Below are 24,939 nucleotides of genomic sequence, written 5' to 3'. Positions count from 1 at the left end.
GTCTGATTCCTTCAGTATGTGCTACTCGATGCTGAGCTGTTCTTTGGCAGCAATGCATGGTGCCATGATGCACAGTGGTTTCTATTTCCATCTTCACACCCAGTTTACACTCCTGTTTATAGGATGTAAGCAAGAGTGCAGGACCCAGAGCAGTTTTGGCAGCTTCCCCTCACTGAGTCATCACTTAATCTGTGCAGCAGCCTCTGGAAATTGGGTTCCAGCTTGCACGTGAAGAAGCCCACATTGCATGTGGTAGAGGTAGTGGTGGAGTATTTTATTTCTTAGAGTGGGAATCTGGAAGCTGTGATTAAAATCCTTGTGTTACTGTTTTAATTGAGTTTCCATGGTGGGACTACAGCGGAAAACCCCCTATATAGTAGCATCCTTCTGAAGAGGTTGTGCATGGCAGGATGCAAGGGCAAGGCTTAACTGAAGGGAGGCAGATGTTGTAGGGTAGAATTATGGACATAAGGTTGGAAAAGATCATGAAAGGCAACCCCAACCCATCCCCACTGTGCCTTCTAACCCTGTCCCTCACTGCCACACATCCACATCTATTGAATATCTTGAGGGATGTTCTTCTCTATGGAATATCCAGGAGGTTTTCTATGCACTTTGGAATTGCACTTCATCTTGCAGCAGCTCTATCATCCTTAGGCCAAGAAACAGCCTTGTATAATGGCTGCTGCTGTACTAGTTGGAAGAGCTCTGTGAAGAGGGCTGGCTGGCAGGTTCCCCTGCAAATCCTGTTTTTAAACAGCAAATCACTTGTCAAGTAAATGGAAGCTGGCACAAATTATTCTTGTTCACATATAAAAACTGATTTTCAGAGATTAAAAACTATGACATGAGTGTGATGTGCTCTGAATTCTTAATTCATACGGTTTGGATTTTTTTTTTTTTGGTGAACTGATGAGGGAAGATATATGGGTGTGTTGTGGTTTTTTTTGGCAAGGAGTGAAGGCTTACGTTAAACCTGCAAGAAGTCTGACTTTTTATTTTCCCCTCCAAAGAGTGGGAGCAGCCAAAGGAGAGATCTTGGAGAGAGGTCACAGCTTGCATGCTTCTGTCTGCTAAAACAAGCATCTCTTACCATTGCACAGCTCTGCAATGTCCTGGTGGGTCAAAGCTCCTAGAATTAGGTGCAGATATTGTTTAGGTTGTGGAGACACAAAAGCATGTAGAAAATGAGGTATGTGATTCAGGAGGAGTTTTCTGTTGTGTGGACACCCTCAGCCCCAGCAAAAATGTTTTACATCAATCACTTCTCTGCAGCCTGAGGAACAGAATCCTTGTATGCCCTGAGATTAATTGCTCAAACCACAGGTATAGTTTAAGGTAAATTATTTTCTGTATACCTTAACTATGGCTCTTAAAGCTGATATAACAAAGTTAGGGACTGCTGCAGCCATCCATTCCGTACCGCTTGCACAGCCATCTCAAGAAATTCTTGAGGCCACGCACTGCACATCAACCTGTTGATGTAGATTTTAGAAGTATCATAGCATTTCTTTTTTTTTAGCTGAAACAATTTGTTTTCTTTCTACTGTTTGCAGAATAATCCCCCCCGCACACTTTGAATTATGAATTTCCCTTCATTTTGCATGTCCTTTCAAAGTCCTTTCTGAAGATGGGGTTTTGGATATATTTTTTCAGGAGTCCGTGTTCCCACCTGCTAATGTGTTTAATATAAATTTACTGCCTGTCCTTGCTGATTACATTATGCATTCTGCAGTGATGGACTTCTTAATAAAGTGAATAAGGGAGACAGATTTGATAAAAGACATGCCACGTATAATGAAGTTTAATGAAAATAAAAGCTTTTGGTTTTGGTGCCCTGCCCATTAACTTAAGTGTGATTGTATTTATTGTCTGTCAGACAGCTCAACAGGAGCTTAGTCAGAAAATGCAATTTTAGTGTTGTAGTGTAAAGAGAGGGAAGGTGGGGAGGGAAATAGGGTTTGTGAGCAGTGGGCTATTGGCACAGACTGCCTGGGGAGGTGATGGAGACGCTGACCGTGGAGGTGTTCAAGAACCATGTAAATGTGGCACTGATGTGCTTTAGAGCAGTTACAGGCAGGGGTTGGCCAAGAGGTTGGGCTAGATGACCTTAGTGGCCTTTCCAACCTTAATGCTTTGTGGATCACAGAATCAAATCCTGGCTGAAGGGGATGGGAAATGCCATTAATGGCAACAGCAGCCAACTGGGAAAGGAGCAACGTTAGCAGTTCCAGCCAGGGTCTTGTGTCTCCCAAGCTTGGAGACAGGACACACAGCAGCACCCACGCCTTGCAGCAGGGTTGAGCACCAGCAGCTCTCACTTCACAGCAGAAGAGTGGTCCAAATCCCAGCTTTTGCAAAACCTCCCACTTTCTGCCTTCCACTGCAGCTGCTGAGATACGGTTTGCATCAACACAGTTTGCTAAACATGTCAAAATCGATCTGAGTGAAAGATGCTCTGCAACGTAAGGATGGATTCCTCCACCCGACATTATGTTGTGACTTTCCTAACAAGGCACAATGTGGAAGATCGACAGGCCAAACCTTACCACCTCTTTTTTCATATTGAGTAGCACTTTCTAACAGGTTTATTCCTGGTGTGAAGAGGCAACTGCTGGTCCATGAATATCTTAAAAGCTAATACTGGAGCTTCTGTGTTGCTCCCACGCACCGTGGTGCACTTTGCAGATGCTCAGAATTTGCTTTTTTTCTTTCCCCTCTTTCTGTTTGGGGTAATTTGGCACGTATCTCACAAACATCCGTGCTGCTCGGCACATTTCAAATAAGCAATGAGAAGACTCTTCTGATTGCTGTGTTTCTAGTGATGGCAGTGATTTTGTAAGCGAGTCTAACTCCATGTCAGGATGGCTTTAAAGGCAGGGAAAGGGTAATATGAAGAAGGAGGAGGTAAAATTCCTAATATCATCATAGAATGGTTTGGTTTGGAAGGGGTGTTTAAGATCATCCAGTTCTTTCTCCCCTGCTATAGGCAGGGGCACCTCCCAGTTAAACAGATTGCTCAAAGCAATTCAAGGGAAACCAGGTAATGTTACTCTGGTGTGAACTGGAGCTCCTTTTTGTACTGATAGTGAGGTCTTGTGTTAAGTTTAAAGAGTTTTGGGTCCAATTTTATCAGTGTAAGGGAGAAATCTGTCTGTGTGGTGCATGCAGACCCTCTATGGAAGAGCCCAAGCCTGGAACCCACATTTTTCCCTTCCCAGTGCATCTGGGACAGCACAAGGTGTTTTAATTCACTGGTTTTACACTAAAAAAAGAAGGAGCAATTCCACCAGGCTACCTAAGGTTCCCTGTCCTCATTTGTAGAGCTTTTTCTGCCTGCACTCTGCTGTGGGTCATTAATATTTCAGGTATATTTCCCATCCGGCTACATGCCTGCAGCACACAGCTGATTCTAGCATGAAAAATTCACAGCAAATTACAGCTCTCTGGTGGTTGCTGGGTGATTTGGGGTCCTGCTGTGCTTTGTCTCTTCCTCTTGTCCTTTCTGGGTGTCCCCTCACCCTTTTTGGATGGTGGTCTGCTGCAGTGTGTTGGCACCTGTGCAGGGTTATTTGTATCATTCATAGGGATTCTCAAAATGATATTAGATGATTAAATGATATTGGAGAGGTGGTTATGTGAGAATTGTTTTATAAATGCTTTAGTGATCCTTATGGTTCCCTTCCAATGTGGGATTTTCTATGATTCTTATCGTCATAGCATTAAATGAACCAATACAGGAGCTGTTGTGTGAGCTAATCTATATGCTCAAAAAAGAAGGAGAATAGGAAAGGCACAGACATGTGGCATCAAAGGCGCAGAATGTGGCCCTTGTGGGCTCAGCTCAACGTGGTGTTGAGCATCTCCTCTGCAGCCAGCTGAGATTTGAGGGACAGTCAAGGAGAGGAAAGGGGAACTGGTGTCCTCATTTCAAACACGTGGAGATAAAGCATGGGGAACTTAAGGCTGGAACTGAGTTTCCAGGTGAGTGAGCTTAATGTACCGGGTGCACAGAAGATGCTAAACCCTTCTGAAAAGCCAGCTCTTGGCTACAGATGTTAAGTGCCGAGAAATCTGACCACTGGCCTGGGAGTTGATCCCTTGGCACCTTCTGAGAGGCAAAGAGGGAGTCTTGTCATGAGATCTGGCTGTAAACCAGAATTATGTAGAAAGTGGAGAGGTGTGGACTTGTAACAGATGCCTACAGCGAAGTATGTAGGTGCTCAGTTGGCATTTCTGCATCTGTTTCAATACCTTGACAGTAACTGTGTTTTTCTGTTTTCTGTTCAAGTCATCTCATGGGTTTTCTACTGTTACAAAGCCTTATTGTGGAGCAGGGCTGGGCAGCAGGGCTTTTTGGATGAAAGTTGTAAAGCATCCTTAGCAATTCATTGCAGCACTTGCACGGGAAGTATTCACTGATGGGATTCAGGGACACATCTGTGGCAGCTGCAAAATGGACATGGAAAATACATTACTCTGGTGCACTTCAGGACATGAAAAAATAGATTGCGTGTGTGGCAGAAGAGCGTTTCATTTCCTCCTACATGCACGAACACGCGTAACAGGCTTTTTCTGAGCTGAGAGCACCCAAGCTTTGTCCTCATCTGTACAGAGACTTCAGTCTTTCACAATGTTTTTTGACTGCTGAGGAAAGTGCTGTTTTTGAAGTCCAGTTAAGTAGTATTATTCCTCCTGTTTATCCTCCTGCTTGGTTCTCTGTGCTCAGAGCTATTTTAGTGGGTACATGACCAACATTACCCTCTGGTCCTGGGTATCGGCCTACATCAGTCCCATGGAAACTGCTCTCTCCTTTATAATAGCTCTTGCAGACACATCTATCAATGTTTCAGCCTCTGCTTTTTTTTCCCTAGACCTTCAAAAGGCCAGGGCCATGCATTATGCAGAATTATTTATGGATTAATGTCAGTAACAGCCCATTAATATCTGTGCCACTGTTCTAAAGATGGCTTTAAAGTGATCCAGGAGCCGTGGCAATTGCTGGCGACCCAGCAGACATCCCTGCTCCTTCCCCAGGGCCTCCCATTTCCTCGGCACCAGAGGAAGATCAGAAGCTTCCAGCAGTGAGATGTTGGGAAGTTATCAATAAAGTGATGATTAAAGGCTGGCATTTCTCAGCCTTTGGTAAATAATAGTAAGTAGCTGATGGCTGAGGTTCACATTTACTGATATTATCAGTCTGTGACAAATGACGTTGTATCGAAAGACATTCATTTCATAGCACTGGAGAGACATTATCCCAGCTGGGTGGTGGATAGTAGGGTCTGCATTTTGAGGTCTTTCAGCTAGGAAATCCGCAGTGTTTCCATGAATCTTGTCTGATTTGCATGCTGGTAGATCCAGCCTGCAGCCTTTCATTCACTTACTGTGGTGGTAATGATTTATGCAATGCTATGAGGCTATCAGAAATCTACTATAAGGAAGCAAAAAAAAAAAAAAAAAAAAAAAAATCAATTAACGTGCTGCTGATGGTGTCACGTTTGCAGGGTTGGGCTGAGGCAATTTATTAGTTGCCTGGTGCCTCTGTGTCTGAAAATGTGAACATGCTCCAGTCTCCCCACTCTTCCTGGCAGATGATGTCCTTGCTAATGTGTCTGAATCCATAGCTCAAGGTCAGAGGATGCAGTATATTCAGAATTGATTTGTTTGAGGTGATAGCTGTCATCCGATAGCCAGCAAGGGAAGCTTCATCTCCATGCCCCATTGCCCTCTATTGGCTGGTGCTGCACTTGCACAGCAAAGTGAACGACAAAAAGGGCCAAATAGGGGATGCTGAGGAATATGGTCTGTTATGATGGTCCAGCATCTGTTTATTGCCAGTAGACTCCAAATTGTTAGTAATGAAGATTGCTTTGAGGGGTGCAAAGAGCAAAAGGGAGGGGAAATGGTGGTGGGTGGTGAATCCAGAGGTGAGAGAGGATCAGAAAAGAACTTCTGTGTTCCTCGCGGAGATGGAGTGCTTGCTCATACAATGCATACACACATGTATGTGCACGCAGGAAGGTAGAAAACATAAGTTGCATCTCTGCTTGTTCACTGATTTTCCTGTGCCAAAGGTCCCCCTGTATCCTGCTACATGATGCTAGCAGATGGGCTTCTGTACGTGTGTATGGCAAAACAAGCTGAGCAAGGGATGCTTAACCAGGAATAATGAGACAGCTGGACCAGCTATGGCAGTTCAGGATGACTGAAGATGCCTTCGAACACTTTCCTCCTGCAGTAGAGTCTTTCTGACAGTAGATGTCACATTTGCACAATGGAACACTGAGCTGCTGTGTGGGGCTGGGACAGATTGGACTATTTTCTTTCAGTCTTGTGGGTGCTGAGGTCATGAGAAGCTGTAAATTATAGAATCATTTGAATCGGAAGGGACTTTTAAAGGCCATCAGGTCCAACTCTGCAATGAACAGGGACGCCCACAGCTTGATCAAGTGCTCAGAGCCCTGTCCACCCTGACCTTGGGTGTCTCCAGGGATTGGGCATCCACCACCTCTCTGGGCAGCCTGCTCCTGTACTTCACTGCCCTCATCACAAAAAGCTTTTTCATTATATCCAGTCTCCCCTCTTCTAGTTTGACACCACTTTCCATCATCCTATCGTAATCTGCTAAAGAATGAGTCCTCTTCTCCCTTATAGCCCCCCTTTAGATACTGAAAGTCCAGCTTTACTGGTTAACAGGCAGGGTTTTGAAATACTTTATGGTCTTTTGGGTCCAAATTATGAGTTTTAGGGAGTTGGCACTGTTCTAAATGATCCCATGTGTATTGTATACAAATGATGATTGTTTAATTGGAGGCACATCATAGAATTGTAAGATGGGTTGGAAGGGAACTCAGAGATCATCTAGTTTTCCAATATAATACTTTTAATATAGAAAACATTGTAAATACATTAATTACAGTTCATTTTAAAAAGTTCTAAATCTTTATATGACAGTCAAATATGGATAGATTAAAATCCATTTCTGCCTAAAATAAGGGAACAGTTATCTAAAGTGGAAAAAGCCACATTCTTCCACAACTACCTCAGGCCTCAAACTGAAGATGGTAATTTCATGATATCCGTGTTTTACAGGGCCTGTGGTAACTGGTAATGTCGAAGCATACCTAGCCTAAAAGAAGAAATTGGTTATTTTACATGCATTTCATGCTCTCTGAGGCTCAGGTTTATGCAATAGTCCCAATATGTGCTGGTCAGAACCAAACCCAGTTGAAAGCATGCACAGTGCTGGCCAGATGCCCCAGATTTTGGTAGTTTGGCAGCCGTGAGCTCTTCTTTAGCCACTGTGCCCCAAGGCTGCAAGCTGCCTTCTTATGAGGGACAGCATAATCTATTTGGAAAACCAAAGGAGTGCTTTGATTTTGATCCTGACCCAAACACAAATCCAGTTCAAACTGGAACCTCCATCAAGTCTTGAGTACTTTGCAACTGGGGCAATTTTTTTCCACCCCTCCTCTTCTTTTTTTTTTTTTTTTATTCCTTGAAAAACACTTCTGTGTGCTTTAACTTAAAAAATATTGACGCCAACCACACAAATGATAACAGTGCCAATGGTAACAATAGCATCAGTGCCAGCACCCACACAGCATTATTAACATCAATGCCAACAGCAGCATGCAGATCTATGCCAACAGGCCAAGAGTGTCAACACTGCTGATGCCAACAGACCAGAACGAATGAAGAACCCCTCAGTACCAACCCAGTGTGCAAAGCCTCACTGCTGCAATGTGGTCCCACAATAACAAACCCCTGTGCCCAGCCCAGTGCTCATTAGCAACTTTACAATAACAGGTCGTGGTGCAGGAGCAATTAAATGAAAACACGGAGCTGTGTATATCCTGGAAGGGAGAAATATTTAGATATTTCTGGAGCTGAGGGGTGAAAAGAAATAATGATTGACTGCTTTTCCAAGTTTCTCTGTCCAAGTGCAATGGTGGCAGCTGGAGCTCCTTTGGAACTGGCATGGGCTGAGCTCTGGGAGCGCTGCAGGCAGCAGGAGGTTGAGTCCTGTGTGCTTCGCTTCTGAGCACAACTTACCTATTCAACAGAGAAATCCTGTGTAACAGGTAACCTAAGGATTAATGAAAGGATCTGATCCGTATGGATCCTTCCAGAATCGATGTGTTCACTTCGTAATTGTATTATTTCAAGGTTCCTTCAGGCCTCAAGGCTGTAAGCTCTTCTCCAGAGGGCTGGCAGGATTTTTCTGGGTCCAGAGCTTGCACTGCACATATGAAGCAGGAATCTGGTGCTGCAGAGAGGGTTGGCAAAGATCCGGACATGCATCCTAGTTTGCAGAATTTGCACCCCATGCTTTTTCTCTGACCTTTTCAGGTCTGTTCTGGAGAAAAGCAGTGAAGAGGCAGCTGAGGAGCTGGGATGTATCCAGCAGCTGTCATAGTGTGCTCCATCCATACCTCAGTGCAAGCAGTGATCCTGCTTTGTTTCCTTCCTGACAGCAGCTTGATGTCATCACCAAAGAGTTCCTCACTGTTTGAAAACCAAGGTTTTCCTGTCAAAGCAGCTGTCAGTAAGCTGTTCTGTTTCACAGAGAACAGGAAAAGTGGAGAATCAGAGGACAAACCAAGTGCCCCGCAGCATTCCATGAGCCCTCCTGCAGGAGCTTCAGACCCTGGGGTTAATGGGAGGTTTCAAAGCCTGTATGAAAAAAGAATTAAACAAATAGCTGTGTCCTATTCAACAAATTGCATCCTGAGAGAACTGCTGTTCGTGTTGGAGCTCAGGTTACCTTTGGTGGAGGTGGAGGTTTGCCTTTGGGAACAGGGAGAGAAGAAGGTTTTTTCTCTGGTGCCTGTAACAAAAATGTAATGTCAGTGCCATTGTGCTTCCCTGTCTGAGCAGCTGCCAGTGCAGTTATCTCATATATTTACTAAAGCGTTTTCTTAGTGGAAGAGCTAGGGGCAAGTCAGGTTAGTCTGTCCACACACAGTAATAAATACACGAGGGATGTAGATATCCCATTTCAGAAGAGCTCTGAGCTATTCTAAATGTGTAAATTCATCTGCATCAAGTGTCTGTGCTCAAATAGACTGCTAAAGGGGCTGAAGCTGCCACGTGCTCAAGGTACACGCTGAGGACTGTATCTCTGAAGACAGGGACATATAAAGGCTTTTATAATCAAGCAGATGCTTTTCTTTTTCCAGTCCTCATCCATCATTTTTCATGCAGGCAATTATGTTACTAAATACGGAAATGGTTTCTACACCCTCACATGAGGGGTGGGCAGGAGGCTGAAACATTTGAGGGGGTTACTTTATTGAATAAGGATTCTTTGGAACTGTAAATGACAAATAAGTTCTTCTGATCTCCAAATATTTTTTAAGAACTCAAAACATGTGCGTGTGCAGTGATGGAGACCCTCTCACAGGTGCCACCCTTCGTGCCTCCCAGATCTGCATGTTGTAAGGAGAGCTGTGAACACCGTGGATGCGTTGGCATCCCTGGCACAGGTTAAGAATATCATGTACAATTTAGAGTTACATGGAGGAAAAAAAGACCACTCCTACCCTAAAGAAGTTTGATTGCTTTGGTGGGTTGATGGTTGGACTACTGATCTTGGTGGTCTTTTCCAATCTTAACAGTTCAGCGCTTCTGTGAACATCTGTGATTTCTTTAACCACAGTCAGAAACTGAAAATAGTATTTGGCACCTGCTGTTTGTCCACAGCTTAGATGAAAGATGTGGAAAAATTGCAAGGTTATACTTACAAACATGTCTTGTGTGTGAGAAAAGGCTGGTTTGGTGCCAGGGACAGGAGGTGGGGGACCTTTTGGCCTTATGATAGGCTGTAAAAGAGGAGAGCAGAATACAGATTTACCCTATATACGTATTTTGTATTTGCATATTCAGTGGGAATGTGTGAGCTTGTGTTTGTATATATGAAGTTCATCGGTAGAAGTAAATGGATGCACTCATTTCAGAGTTAGATCAGGGATGCTTTACTCTGTTCGGCCCTGAGAACTTACAGGGCTTTATAGCTGCAACGCAATGATTCTCAGCCTTTGGGATCAGCTTGGCATTGCAGGCCTCCACTTTCACACTGGCACAAGCTGTCCAGGGATGTAAGGGAGTCACCATCCCTGGGGATGTTTGTACTGTGGAGATGCGGCACTGGAGGACATGGTGAAGATGGGTTCAGGTTGGACTTGGTGTTCTTAGAGATCTTTTCCAACCTTTCTGATTCTCTGTGATGTCACATGTGCTGCGTTCCCCAAACCCAACATCAGAAAATAAGAATATCTCCAGCATCACTTACGCTCCGAAGCTGTGGTTTGTTCTCCTGTGGTGGAGGTACAGGAAGGAGAAGCTTCTTATCATTAATCTGAAACAGGGAACAGTAAAGTCTAATGGAGAGCTCATCTTGTGCACTGCCTTTGCGCCCTTTACTGCAGACAGATCAGTCAGGGGCAGACTTAGTGCCACATGCTTCACTTGCTCCCTTCCCCATGCTGGGGTTCTGCAGCACACTCCTCTTAGCACTACACAACTGCTTTGAAGCCCTCCTGCAGATGTGGCACAATTCACCCCTCATCTCAATCTTGGGGAGGCTGTAGTGACCCAGCACCGTCCCGCTCTTACCTTCTGGGTGGGTACTGCCAAGGCAGGGTGCTCTCTTTGTTCTTGGTCCACAAAGACTTGATTGGTGGCTCCAGGTCCCCTTCTGGTATGGCTGCTATGTGAATATGTATATAATATATATATAAATTCTAAATTCATATAAAACATACTTGCTGAAGTTGAGTGCTTGCCTTAATCCCATTATTCTAGTATAAAGCTCAGGGAAGTGGCAGAATCACCATCCCTGGAGGTGTTCAAGAGATGTGGCACTGAGGGACGTGGTCAGTGGGCACGGTGGGGCTGGGTGGAGAGCTCTTTGCCCACCTGTATGATTCTATGAAAGCCATTTTAAATTACTGTAGGATTAGTCTTGAGCACTAGTTTTAAGACTCTCCTGGCTTCAGTAGAGCTCTCACACCAACTTCCTTGCTTCTCTGGAGTTTTCTTCACCTTCTTTGAAAACCCCAGCTTAAATTGCTTGGGTTTAGTTACCCCTTTCTCAATAGAGTAAATATTTTACCTCTTCTTGAATACTCGGAAGCGGAAGAGCAATATTGCTGCAATTACAATCACAGTGAGGGCAACCAGCGCACCAGCAACGATTGCAAAACCTGTCAGGAAGACAGAACACAAATTGCTATATCTTAAAAGATGCACGCAGATGAGCAGATGCCCATCCTGAACACTGGCAGAGTACAACCCGCAGTCACACATCCATGCACAGAAGTCATAGCCCTAGGTATGCAGTTTTGCAAGTTAGGGCTGTTTTGCTGGAGCTAAAGGTCTCGTTTCAGTCAGTTGATGGCAGTGTTCTCCATGTGAGGCTGTGCGGTACTTACTGGTGACTGTGGATGAGCTGTCGCAGTTCGGTGGTGCCCATCCTTCTTCACACTGGCACTGCATCTCATGGTCACAAACCTAGGGAAGTACAAAGCCAGGAGTAGATTCAGGATGAGTGCAAATAACATAGAAACATTTCAGCAGCTGTGGAACAGGGTGCAGGAAACCCATCTCATTTCACGTGGACTAAGATTTAGCACTGGCTGTGGCACTTTTGCACAGAATGAATGAAAGATTAACTGTGATGTTGCATTAGAATTACAAGGAATCTGTGTCCATCTCCTGTGATCTTAAAAATATGGATACCATATCAAATAAAATTTGGTTTCCTAAAACTTTAGCAAGTTCTGACTTTTTGCAAATTCTTGTCCTTACGACTTAAATGGAATCAACAACAGTGTCTGTAGTTGGCATGCATTGTTTTTTCCTAAGTTAGTAGCTGGTATCTTACAGCATGTCCAGGGCACTTGGCAGAGCAGTCGCTTGATCTAAAGACATCTTCAGCATAGACACATTCTCCATTGCTGCATACCTGCAACGTGCAAGGCCAATGTCACAAAAGAGATTTACAGCTTTCAGAACATGCAGAGCTTGCACAATTATTGCATGAAGAGATGAAGAGTGAAAGGAGGCATAGAAAAGTATGCTAATCACTTAGACGTACATCAGGAGATGTAGGTGAGATGTGGATATAATTTTTAGCTTGACCTTTGGATATTTTATAGCAAGATATAGTGGCAAAGATGTAAAGATGTCGCTGGTTGCCAATCATTTGCAATTCTTCATTCTTTTTTTCCCCTGAAAACCTCTTTCAGGTGGAAATATTGCAAGGAATTTGGATGTAATCCCCAGTGATGCCTAACACATTCATTACAGAAATTATTAAAAATAATTTGTACAATCTTTTAACCTTCCAGTACAAAGGTAATATTTCTTCTGCCACGTATGTTTTTGTCAGTGAAAAAAAAGAGTAAAATGGCAATGAAATGCAAGGAACTCGGAAGCACAGGAGCTCCTGTTTGCTTTGCTCCTGGTTTCTGCTAGATGTAGGGCAGAAGGCACAGCAAGTCAGATCAGTGGAAGTTCAATGTCCACTTCGATCTTCCCTGTCTAAAGTCCTTCTTGTTTGGCTAATGATGTAAGCAAGACTGAAAGAGGGAAGAAACAGGGAGAAGTTGGGCTTTTTCCTCTACTAACCATGCCATCCCCACACTTGGTTCCATTGAGGATCATCCCTAAATCTGTATCTCCATTCCTAGGAAAGCTTGCTTTGCAGGACTCAAAGGTCACCAGGCTGCCATAGGTGGGCATCTCCTGCCCCCCAGAGCAGTACAGCTTCCCACACATGATGTCTCTGGAAGGAGAACAAGGGTCATTACAACAATGCACAGCAAAGGTATCCAGGCTGCTCTGTTCTCCAGCCTGGATTTCAGTGGCTGTATATGAACTCCATAGGAAGAACTGCAGGTATGTTTTGCTTTGTGGTGTTTTTAGATCAGTTTCTGAGTGGCATGTTCTTAACTCCTCTTGAGTTCATTAGAAAAGCCATAATAATTTACAGAAATTAGCTGAGCTGTTCTCAGTTGTGGAGGTTTATCAGAAGTTCAGCTTCCCTATTCAAAATCCTTTCCTTGCCCTTGGCTGCATGTACATGCAAGCAATCTTACACACATGCATGAGCAGACTGATCTCGAGACAATTTGCATCACTGCTTTCCCTGGGCAGGAGTTCTCTTTGGAAATTAGTTTTCTTAGAAGTGCATTTACTTCAGTATTCCAACTGAATAAGAAAAAAAGGACTTGCAGACTTAGGCGCCATCGACAATAGCTGCACTCTTTTTCCATCTCTGAGTTTGAATGGCAATGGTCTCTCTTCCCAAGTTCTGGCAAATTCTGTAACTGCGCTTACTTCTTTTTACACGGGACGTGACTGCCTCGTTCTTTTCTGCAGTATCCATAATACACCCCCTTCTCATTCATCCGGTAACAGGACGCTGCCCCGTCAGTAGCCTCTGTTAAAGAGGAAAACAAGAAGAGCAATAACACAAAGAGCTTAGGAGAGAAGTTAGGATTAGTTGAGGTTAGTCTGTTAGTATTGCATTTCATTCATCTATTTAGGAAATGGACTTCCTCAGTGAAGTTACCCATGAGCCTAAATGAGTCCCTGGCACTTTGTGCGTTAATCCTGCAGTGTTAATGTGTGCATTCAGCAGCACCTGTCCTGTGTGTTCTCTATCCATCACAAACCTTGCTTAGGAGAAGGGACACAGTCAGGTTGAGGAGGATGGTAAGCCTTCAGAACCATGCAGACATACCAAATTTGGACAGCAATTTGAAACTCAGGCAGTTCCTCATTCTATCATGCAAATATCAGTTCTGTTTCAAGATTATCTTAAAACCATGGTGCAAAAGAGGAACCAGCCTACCACTTCACATTTCCCTAGAAGTCAGGTGCTAATAATCATTTACATAGAAGTAGAAAATCAATAAATTACACTATAAGCTAGATCTGGGTTCTCTTGCCACGCTGTTACGTATTTCTAAAAGGCCTTTGGTGGTTTGCTAGCAGACAAAGCCTGCCTTGTCTCTCTCTATTGACAACCTTATATTTTCAGTGGCAGCTTGTACTTACGTGGTCCAAAAGCAGCTCTGCATTGGCTTTCTCGGGTGGGACAGATTCCCATGTAGCAAAAGCCTTCACCGTTGTTGCAAGGATGTCCGTTCATACGGAATCGATCCGATGGGCAATTCCCAGAATAACCAGTGCACATCTCAGGCAGGTCGCAGTCATCCTTGGCTTCCCGACACACAGCTCCTGCACTTTTGTACTGAATTGGAGGAAAGCAATGCTTCACTTGACGTAACGATTACAACACTGTGCCAGTATTCACACGTACCAAGGACTGATTCTGTTGTGAAATGCATTACTGCTTTCACAAAGGCGGAAAACCTCAGCACACCTCAGTGATAGAAGCCGAGATGGGGTTTTTACCTGGCAGTCCTCGCAGCAGTCTCCGTGTGCACACATGGAGCCAGCTGTCAGCTTGCACGTCTCTGGGTCGCAGCAGGTGTTTGTGCACTCCTGGGATAGAACAGACTGTCAGGGCTCTGTACAGTGCTCCAAACTTCAGCCCCTCTGCACGGCATTCCCAGCAAACCACTGCTTACTGGGAGAGGGAAGGGTATCTGGGATCTGTCTTTGCTTCTATGAAAACCATTGTCACTAGAACACTGCATGTGAAGATCTCCAAACGTGGTCATCGAAGTGCTGACCAGAGCGTACAGGGAACTGACTTATTTCCTCTCTGACACTTTTGTATCTGTGCTTCTTCCCTGTTCTCAGTTCCTTCAGTGATACAACACCATATGATGTGCCCTCATCTTCCCTGCGCTTTGTAGGGACGTCCAGATTGCAGACCAGCGGTTTGATGGCTGCAGTTTCTACGGAAGTATTTCAGCTAGATTTAAACAGACTGCCTCAAAAAACAGCCTGAAAACAACCAGTTTCCTCTTCCAAGTATTATTTTATCCCCAGTTGGGCAGATACCTCTGAAGTCCCGCAGTCGCATTCCTCTCCTTTTTCCACAAAGCCATTGCCACATGACGAAGGTGCTATGATGGCATTTATATCTGGGATGTTAGTTAGACATTTTGGCATGTCATTCAACATGTATTTCTCAAAATCTTGGAGGCTGCAGGAGCTGAATTTCTTAGGGACGATAGAACTGTTTTGAGAAAGCAAGAGGACTTGGGTTATGGTTGTTGTAGACAAGGAGAAGCAATAGCCCCTGATGGAAAGGTTATCCCAGAATAACTAAAGATTGTGCTTTTGGGGTTATCCATCTAGAAGTAACATAGAAGAGCCTCAAATTGGAAGTGGGATGCTCACCGCACTCTGGAATTTCTTCAGTTTACTTTTTTTAAAATATAATTTAAAGGGGATAATCTTAAAGGACAAAAATATCAAATAATCATAAAAGTTAGAAAGACCACTAAGGTCATCCAGTCCAACCATCTATTGACCTTCACTACTATGCCCACTAAATAGAAACAACTATAACAATCTGTTTTGGAAACTGGCAGCTTATACAGAGCCCTTCATTCTCAGATGCAGTGTGTTAATGTGCTCACCCTCTTTCCCAGACTCTTACCTAACAGTATCTGTCATGACACAGACTCGGGAATGACACGTGCAGTCTTTGGTGTCGTGACTCATGCCAAGGTTGTGTCCCATCTCGTGTGCCATGGTAGCTCCAACTGCAATCTCACTTCTGCTATGATCCTGTGGAAATAAGGACAACGTATTACTTCTGTGAGCATTGTAGAGCACGTAGGAACATCAAAGAAATCGAGTGGCTGAGAAGTAGAACAGTTGTTCAAGTGATGATATTGTCATCATACATAATCTGGTAGTGTTGGTCAATCCATGCATGCATCTTTTCCACAATTCCCCACTCAAAACAGAACCTTTTTGGACACAAAATCACTTGATTTTCTCTCTGACTCTGTAAGTGTCTGGTGCTCCACGTAAAGATGTCTGAGTTTGATGTTGACTGTTAGGTAACACAAATACCACACTTTATGTGTGCTTTTGTTGTCTTCTGCACATCATTTAAAATAAAGCCTGTAACTTCTACAGCCTAATGAAACAATGATATGAACCAGACGAAGAACTGGAAATGTTATAAGCCCAATAACTTTCATTAATAGAATCATTAATCATTAAGGTTGGAAAAGACCACTAAGTCCAACCATAAACCTATCCTCACCATACCCAAATAATCATAAAGGTTGGAAAAGCCTGCTAATCTTCTCAACCCAAATGTATTTTGCTGGTTGAGTGAGAACCAGATAAGCTTTTAAAAATGAGATAAACAAGAATAAGTCAGACCTGGATAATACCTGCAGAATATACGTCACTGCAAATGGATTTTATAAAAGCTAGTCCAATCGTTGTCCCCTCCAAGTCGTGCCCTCTGTAAGGAAGACAGCACAAAACACAGTGATATTTCCACAGAGCAGACCTGAAGTCAGCATTTGCTTTAGTAACCAAGCAGAATCTCAAAGTATATATTCACTTCCAGCTCTGCTTTTCATCCTTGATTTAATACAGTGTTTGAAGATATGCTTAAGAGCAGTGCAAATCAGAAAAGAACTAAATACACTTCATTCTTTTTTTTTTTTTTTAAACCTGATCTACATTGCCATTCATGAGACCCGAGCACCTGGTTCAGTGCAAATCGCTTGATGAAATGCTTGGGTGAGTGAAAACCAATGAATGTGAGCCAGAATAGCGGAGTAAATGCTGGTTGGGTTTGATGATCTGCATTTCCCAGCTGCCTTTAAGTTTCATGCCACGACTCTTTGTGTTGTTAGCCTACACTGCAGTCTTTGAGACAAACTGCTTTGTGACCAGAGCAGGAAAAGCAGCGATACGTACGTAATTAGCTGAGCATTGTCGTTTCTTTTCCTCTTTAATAAATCTGAGCTCCTCCACTTTGAGAAGCTGTCCAGAGTCGATCCTGCAATAGGACTCAAGGAGCATTTATCATTGTCTGTCCAGATTTCTAGGCCAATTAGAGCCACGTAAATATTGATGGCCTTATAAACCTGCAGCAGAGAAACCGTTTTGCTGTAAAACAAAGTACTTCACAAAGACTTCCTCAACAGACAGTCATCTGCATGATTGGTTTCCTGTTGTTGGTTCAATATGGACCCCTCCAAACTTGATTTAAGAAGTTGCGACAAAACAAAAGACAAAACTTGAAGTCTTATTTCCCCCCACCCAGAAAAATGGCTTTAAAGTACTTGGAAAATCCAAATTTTGGAGGAAATTTAAACTGTGGGAGAATGAAGAATCAGTTCATTCTTTTTGTAGCATTTCAATCCCTGACTTTAAGAGATGATAAGAAAATAAGATGCAAGTCTTCCTTCAATACTAATTTAACTTATATTTCCTGCCTGAAGGCAAACAGCAGAGTGATATGGGCAGATTTGCTTGAAAATGACAGTACAGTTTTCATGCTTTCCTACATGTTATAGTAAAAATACATAAAGTTCATAAAAGAAAAAGTATAAATCACGTCTAATTAAATTTTTCTCTGCTGTATTTATTCTTACCGTGTTGATGAAATTGACTATTCCAAATATCCTTTGTCTCACAGTATTAACATCTTTGTTGTACTTCTTATACTGAAAAATCAAATACATGATGTCAGGAATAAGAGGAAAAAGAAGTGGTTTGTCAGAAAAGAAATATCCCACAGAAGTTGGCAGTGTCCACTGTCTGGCCTTATCTATTGTATTTATTGTTTTATCAGACCATCTAGTGCAAAGCCTGGAGGAATTGGGCTGCAGCTGGGACTGCTTTTTGTCCCAGTGCTGTAGTTGTGGTAGGAGCCCCGAATGAACAGCACTGACCTCAGTCTCATGAGGAAAATGTTAGTTCAGTACCCACCATAATATTGTCTGCAACTACGTAAACTTCCAGATATTTCTTTGCCTTCAGGTACGCCTTCATCTAGAGAGAAGATAAATTTTGGTGACTTTTAAGGCTTGTTTCAGTCTCATTCTTAGCAGTTTCCCATCAGTGTATTCATTACTGGGGCCTTTGTCTTGCTAAGTAATTTGAAATGGGACTGTCTCATTTTAAAACAATCAAAGGTAGGCCAGATATTTAGATGGTTAAAAATGCACATGGACACATGAAGGAGGGCTTAACTCAGATGGCAGCTCCAAAGGCTCAGATCTGAGATCTTGCACAGGTCGATTAAGGTTTGGTTACACTCCACTGCTTGCAATTGCTTCTGTCCCAGAGGTGCCAGCAGACAGTGGGACTTTGGCCACTCATCCTGTGCTGCAGCCTCAGCTTCTTTTCTGCTCTGTACTTACTTCTGGGCTATTGCTGGATTTGAAGATGTTATTGATGGGGTCACTTGCATTCACTTCCCAGCTGCTATTGACTACTCCACAGGTTTTGATGGACTCGTCTTCCACAAACTCATAGACTGCATGCTTCTCTCTGTCCGACGTTCCCAAGGGTTCAATCAGGTACTTCTGCCCACGGGTCTCAAAATACCCACTGTGAACATTTTCTTTAGGTTAGACTTTTGAATCCATGGGACTGAGACAGCAATATTGTCTTTAACAGGGCATGTAGAGACTATTGCACACCCCAATGCAATCATATAATTATTACAGTTGGAAAAGACCTCAAAGATCATCAACCCTCAACCCATCACCACTTTGCCCACAGTGGAGCATGGCTTGGCAGCATGCAGGCAGGAATTGAAGCTGCTGGGTTGGGGATGGTCTTTAAGGTCTCTTCCAACCCAAGCCATTCTGTGACTGCATTCTGTGAATGGGAGGCTCATCAGGTGAGGTCTCTTGAGCAGGTGACCATTAATCAAAAGGAAACTGGATTAAGAATGAATTAGTTTTACATTTGGGAGTTTTCTGCTTGTAAAGTGAAATCCAGCTTCAGTGGCGAGTTCAAAGATAGACTTTCATCTTTAATTCAGGTCTGTTCCCTCATAAGCATACGAGAACAAAAGATAGCACCTATTTATTTACAACCTGATTCTATTTGAACTGGAAAACTTATCCTCATGCATATTCTGATATCAGTACCATTTGCAAACTGAACCTCCACCTTACCTTAAACCTCTGCAGGCACTGATGCTTGCTGTTGAGCCAGCCTCATGCTGAATGTAACCTTCATAGTAACAGTGATCCTGTTTAGAAACGGAAAAATACATTTTAAAATTGATTTCTAGAGACAAAGTACACCAGTTAGAGTGCTACAATTCCCTATGCTACATGAGGAGGTCTCCTATTAGGGGAGACTCTTAAAATGAAAAAAGCTGGTGGCCATTTCTATGTTTGCTGCAGTTCCATTGTCGTTATTCTTCAATACAAAGCAACCCAAGTGTTGGTAAATCCAGTCATGGTGGGTTCTGGTTCATACAGAGCATTACATGAAAATATTTGCTGCTCAAAATGAAGCATAAACTGTTGTACTCTGATAAATTAAGTCCATACTTAATTCCTTTTGCAGCCAAAAAATCAAAGTTTTATTGCATAGTTATTGCAGCTCCCTTTGCTGCTAATCACCCCATGAAAAATTAATATTAGACTTTGTATTTTAAATTGCATGTGTTAAAACAGGGAGTGTGACGTTGGAAGGCTTCAGCTGAGGGCTTTGTGGAAGATAAAACTGGAGGGCAGACAATTAATTAAAAAAAAAAATTAAAATGTAACAGCCATTTCCTTTGAGTCTGAATAAGTGATTGGTCATGGCTCAGAGGAACCACCTGGAGTAACCTGCAGCGCGTTTGCTCTGAGTGTGGGCGACGAGGTGAGGCAGAGGAAATCTGTGCTTATCTGAATCCATGATCTCAGAGAGATTAGATGTGAAAGCGAGGCACTGAGCTGCACAGAATGAGCAAAGTCAGGAGGGTGGGGGGGGGGTTGTTCTGTCCTGGCTCCACTCCCTGTCCTGACAAAGAGAGAAACTCAGCTCAGGTGTGTGTTCATCAGCTGAGAGGTGGAAATTGCCAAAGGCTGATTTGTGTTATTAGTTCATGCACCCATGAACCTCATACAGAACTCAGTAAGGGGAAATAAACCTTTTTATTGATTGATTACCTTGATCTGGGGACTCGTGGTTATCTGCTGGCCGTCATCTGAGTAAACTGTTTCGGTATAGTCCCCAGCTAACAGATGCCTGCAAAGATTAAAGAACAGTTATTATTCAAATAATTGCAGTCATCTAAAAATGAGACGATTGTGTAACAAGTGAAGCACTTAAGGAATTCAGATGATTACTCAGGTTATGATTAGTACCAAAAGACAAAGGCAGAAAAGCACCTGGGTGGGGAATTCTGCCTGTGTGTAGTTCTTACTCAAAAGGATTTTTCTAAAATAAGAAATCAATTAATGCCTACTTATTTCATTAGTATAAAGTAATCTCCTGGTAGATCTGAAAGTGAATACATGACAATACATGTGGCATTGATTCTGTTTTGCCCTCCCATTTGTGTAGATGTTTCCACCGCTCCACAGCAGCACAGTTGCGCTCTCTTCCCAGCTCACCCCCTGGTTATAATGGTGAAGAGATGGTCAATGGGAAAGCAGCCTCATCTGCTCCTGCATGCACGTCGGTGTGTGCACACAGAGACACATTATAGTATGTAGTTATCGTGAGCTGATTATAGTAGCACTGCATTTACATAGCCATTAGAAAAGCACTTATTACAGCAGGCTCGTTTGATACCACGTTAAATGTTGTGGTGCGGCCAGCAAGCAGAAAATTATAGCTGGTTTTGTGTATTTCACTACTGAAAGTTCAGCAGAAGTAGAGCTGTGGTAGTGGGTATTGGAAGCTTTGTCTGAGGACTGTTGCATTTTTTTTCCCCCACTTTTGGAAGAGCTTATCGAGTTCCATTTCCATGGATTTTGCTCTTGTACTTCTTTATAGCTTCTACCAAAACAGAACAAATGAGCATAACCCAGGGACTACCCTTAGAGAAGAAAACATCTGAAACATAATGAAGGTATTACTCATTCTGTCAATTTAGCCATCTTGGGAAGAACAGGACAACAGTCATAGAATCACAGAGTCATGGAATCATTAAGGTTGGAAAACACCACTAAGATCAACAAGACCAACACCAACCAACCCCCTTCACACCATAGAATCATGGAAGCAGTAAGGGTGGAGGAGAGCTCTTAGATCAGCATGTCCAACCATTGACCATCCCCACCATGCCTACTAAACCACGTCAAAATCAGCAGTGCAGGCCAGTCATTCTATCACTATAGCATATATTTCGCACTACCAAAACAGTGAAAATATCTTCATCTTACAGGGGCTTAAGTTGCTTTTATCCTGCATACTTTAGAGAGCCACATACAGTGAGGAAAAATACAGTGAGGAGTTTAAGGAAAAGATTGCGTTGAACATACTTATTTTTTTGTAGGTGCAATATGACTTCCTTTCCGTTGGCTTTGATTCCATACTCCAATGTATCGTCATATTTTGTCTGTAAACAGATTTAAGAGTTAGAATATGGACTTTTATAACTTCTGGCCTCACTGTGAGATAGATTGCAGTTGAGTTGCCAGCTGCATTCTTTTCCTTCACTTTCCACCAAAAATAAGCACTCTGGCAGTTGTAGAATAACCAGATTATTTTCTTTCATGTTTTTTGGTTAGAGTACCAAATCTAACTTTCTCCATTTCCCAGTAAATAAAAAGCAAAAGTTCTATATTGTAATACCTTTCCTTTGCTTCTTTCTACATCTCTTTTATGTACTGTGTGCAGTTTCCGAGGATAAATTATTTCATATTGCTCAACTCCAGGTAATTTCTTGCTTGCATTTCCTAGGGAGAAACAGATGTATATTTATGAAATCACAGTATTAACTTATTAAACACCATATTTCATGTCTGCCAAGACTATTCTTTTGGGCTCTGTAGCCACTCAGTTCTGATCTGTTCTCTGTCATGGCATGTGCTCATCTGCTCTTAAGCAGCCCCCCATAGTGTGACATAATGTTTGTCACAGTCTGGGTTTTAGCTGAGTTGCCATTCTTGGTAATATTATAGAATGGAATCCCTGAGGTTCAAAAAGACCTCGAGATCTCCAAGTCCAACCCCACCATGCCCACCAGCTAAGTCCCTCAGTGCCACATCTCTGCAGTTCTTGATCACCTCCAAGGATGGTGACTCCACCACATCCCTGGGCACCCTTAAATGAGGTTTTGGAAGGGGTGGATCCTGGCTCCAGCCCTTCCAGTCATTCAGGTGCATTGCATTGCTCCCCTGGGTTGGCCCTGCCTTCCCACCAGGTGCTCAAGCACTGCTTCAGGCTGTGAATTACCATTTCCACTACACTGGCCTACAAGTTAAGACTGCCTCTGTATAAGCAAATAAACTCACACAGTTCCTCACAGGTCTGGAAGAAGCCTAGATTTCTCCTTTAGAAAGCTTTCAAGCTAATCTTCTCACTTAAACACTTCCCAGCAGTGCTTCAATAGACACAGTGCTGATGAACACTGTTCCATTCTGTTGTGTGCTTCAAGGCATGAGTGAGTAAGGACAAAAAGTTAATTAGCAGCACGATTTGCAGGGATGGTCAGCACACACTGCATCATTTGAAGTTACTGACAGCAGCTGGCATGCAGCACGTGGGGAAAACAGGGCTCTACAAGGGATGTGTTGCTTTCCAACAAGGCAACAGGAGGTCTGTTTGCCCCATAAACTCTTTAATCTCCTACAAAGGGTCACTTCACCTGAATGGAGCATTCTTGAAGGTTGAAGCACAAGAGTTTGCATTTAAAAACAACACTAATAAAGAGAGAGTGAAACTTTTGTTTTAATAATCTGCCTCAAGGCCAAAGTTTTACAACAGTAGGGCGTCCGATTACTGCAATTTTCTTTAATCTTTAATCTCTGCAACAACACAGTACATCCTCATGCAGATTGTCCTAGTAAAATAGATAGATTAATTCAACTTAACTCATTTATTTGATTCAGCCCTTTCAAAAAGTAATTGCAGAATAAACCTGGCTGTATCAGAACAAAACTGTGTGCTGTAGAGGACGCCATGTTATAAAGGTAATAAACTCATGAGCTTGCAGTATGCTCTTATGCACTGATCAAAGTAATATTGTATGCCTCTCAGAACTGAGTCTCTGGTGGAGACTCTTTGCAGGACTGTCTGTAGCCCAGGCAGCTCAAGCCCAGGCTGGATTTGAGTAAAGTGCCAGAACTAAACTTCTCTTTCCCTTGCAGAGGGATGCAAGAAGCATTTCAAAGGTAACAAGTCAGCTTTGTTCTGGAACAAATAGTTTCTTAGAGGCATTATTTTGATCAGCTCGCTATATTGTCTGTGTTTCATCCATTGTCCTAAGTCAGTAAGCCTAAGCCTTAAGAAAGAAGGAAATTCCTTGGGCTTTCTGTAATAGCTAGAAAAATTGCTAATAAAGAACAAATAATTAAGTAATTTTCCAGGAGCATAACCCAGGACGACATGTTGTGAGTAATTCATTGGTAATGAAGATTTACTTTTGTCGAGGAACAAACTAAACTATTCACACCTCAAGCATTAAGACTGCACATGCTTTCAGATACCTTTGCAACCAGTGCAATCAGAAAGACACCTGTCAGAGAACAAGCTGCATGTCTAATGATGCATACAAAACCTGTGCCAAGCTCTGAAGGGATCTGTTCCCTGTTGACATGAATTGAATGAAACAGTGCACATGGGAAAGAAATGTGCAGTGCATTAAGGTTAAACCGTATGAACTTCTCAACTCATAACCTGCAGTAAGGCACAGATAGTAAAAGTGGTAACTATTTTAAGTGCAGGTAATAGAATTAATTGAATTCAAATACAGGTCTTTTCTTCTGTGGCCAAAGCACTGTCATGTACTTTGTCCAGTTGGGTCAGTTCTCCGATCACTTGCAGACGAAATGCTTTCTTAACTGGCTCACAGAACTGATCTGTTTGTGGTCTCCAGCCAATCTATCGAGTTTTCACACGAGTCAGTATTTCCCTAACCAGATAATGTCTTTGAATGGAAAGAGAAAAGGAAACAAACTCCTAACTTCAGTGATTCAGATTTTCTTCAACAGCTTTAATTCAGTGGTCTTTGTTATTATCCGCAAGCTAATAATTAAAAATTTATAAAAGCTATACAAAGTTATCTAAGATTATCCTTATAACCATTAAAAAAAGGATAAAGAAGGGAAGGGAAGGGAAGGGAAGGGAAGGGAAGGGAAGGGAAGGGAAGGGGAAAAAACATACCTTGTTGGAGAAAACATAGCAAAACAACAAAAATGAGAATGACATTATTCATCTCAGTTGCTGTTGTCTAGCAGTGGATTCCTCGCCCTAGGAAAGCTGAGTTCCCGTCTCTGTGCTTTGAGCAGTTCCGTCTTGTGCAGTGAGTGAGGGAGTGAGTTGTGCTGCTTATTCTTGTTCCTATATGAGGAAGTGTTTACTAAAGGTGTTGCACAATTTTCAAGTCACAGAGTTACAGCAAGCGGAAGTTCCTGCTGCACAGTTAATATCACAGGAGTTGTGATGGATCACTTCTTCTTTATTAGGTCCCTGGAACTGGGAATCTTCCCCAAAGGGAAGATGAGAGACTGGAGTTGTGCTGATGTTGTCTTTTTATAGTCTGGATGGTGAAAAGCTAAAATAGGAGCAAGTGCTCACGATACAGGACATGGTGTGGCATGACAGCCTGTAGTGATTATGGTTTTTTCTGCTCAGGGACAGAACCTGGCAAGCAGGGGGCACTGCTGGTGGCTGAAGGAACGGGAAATTTGCAGGAGGTTCAGGATGAAGCAGGTGCTGAGGCTGCAGGTACAGATGTTTTGGTTTCTGCTGATTGCCTCTTAGTCTGTGCAGAATGGGAGAATTCAGAGCACCAGTACAGGTAATTCTGTGACTGTGAATCATATCTGTATTACAAACATTAAATGTGCCCTG

At 42.8% G+C, this 24,939-nt stretch overlaps 1 protein-coding gene across 1 annotated transcript; it reads right to left on the bottom strand.

Moving 5' to 3' along the window:
- Positions 1-7,922: 7,922 nt before the first annotated feature.
- On the bottom strand, positions 7,923-24,405 carry ADAM28 (ADAM metallopeptidase domain 28). The gene is made up of 24 exons (XM_042886765.1): positions 24,250-24,405; positions 21,718-21,821; positions 21,405-21,481; positions 20,085-20,163; positions 19,095-19,171; positions 18,330-18,519; positions 17,896-17,958; positions 17,559-17,630; positions 16,879-17,048; positions 16,330-16,414; positions 15,590-15,720; positions 14,986-15,163; positions 14,431-14,520; positions 14,071-14,266; positions 13,348-13,450; positions 12,637-12,793; positions 11,891-11,971; positions 11,439-11,517; positions 11,120-11,210; positions 10,621-10,714; positions 10,298-10,363; positions 9,750-9,827; positions 8,771-8,833; positions 7,923-8,679 (listed from the first exon to the last, which is right to left on the bottom strand). The coding sequence occupies exons 1-24, from the start codon at positions 24,299-24,301 to the stop codon at positions 8,647-8,649; spliced, it is 2,409 nt and encodes an 802-aa protein (XP_042742699.1). The 5' UTR covers positions 24,302-24,405; the 3' UTR covers positions 7,923-8,646.
- Between the last annotated feature and the right edge of the window lie 534 nt (positions 24,406-24,939).

This window comes from Lagopus leucura, unplaced genomic scaffold (assembly GCF_019238085.1).
Source record: "Lagopus leucura isolate 7727_CA_CO unplaced genomic scaffold, USGS_WTPT01 Super-Scaffold_100062, whole genome shotgun sequence".
NCBI classification, from domain to species: Eukaryota; Metazoa; Chordata; class Aves; order Galliformes; family Phasianidae; genus Lagopus; species Lagopus leucura.
The sequence above is the reverse complement of the archived record's forward strand: the minus strand, read 5'-3'. Positions and strand labels throughout refer to the sequence as shown.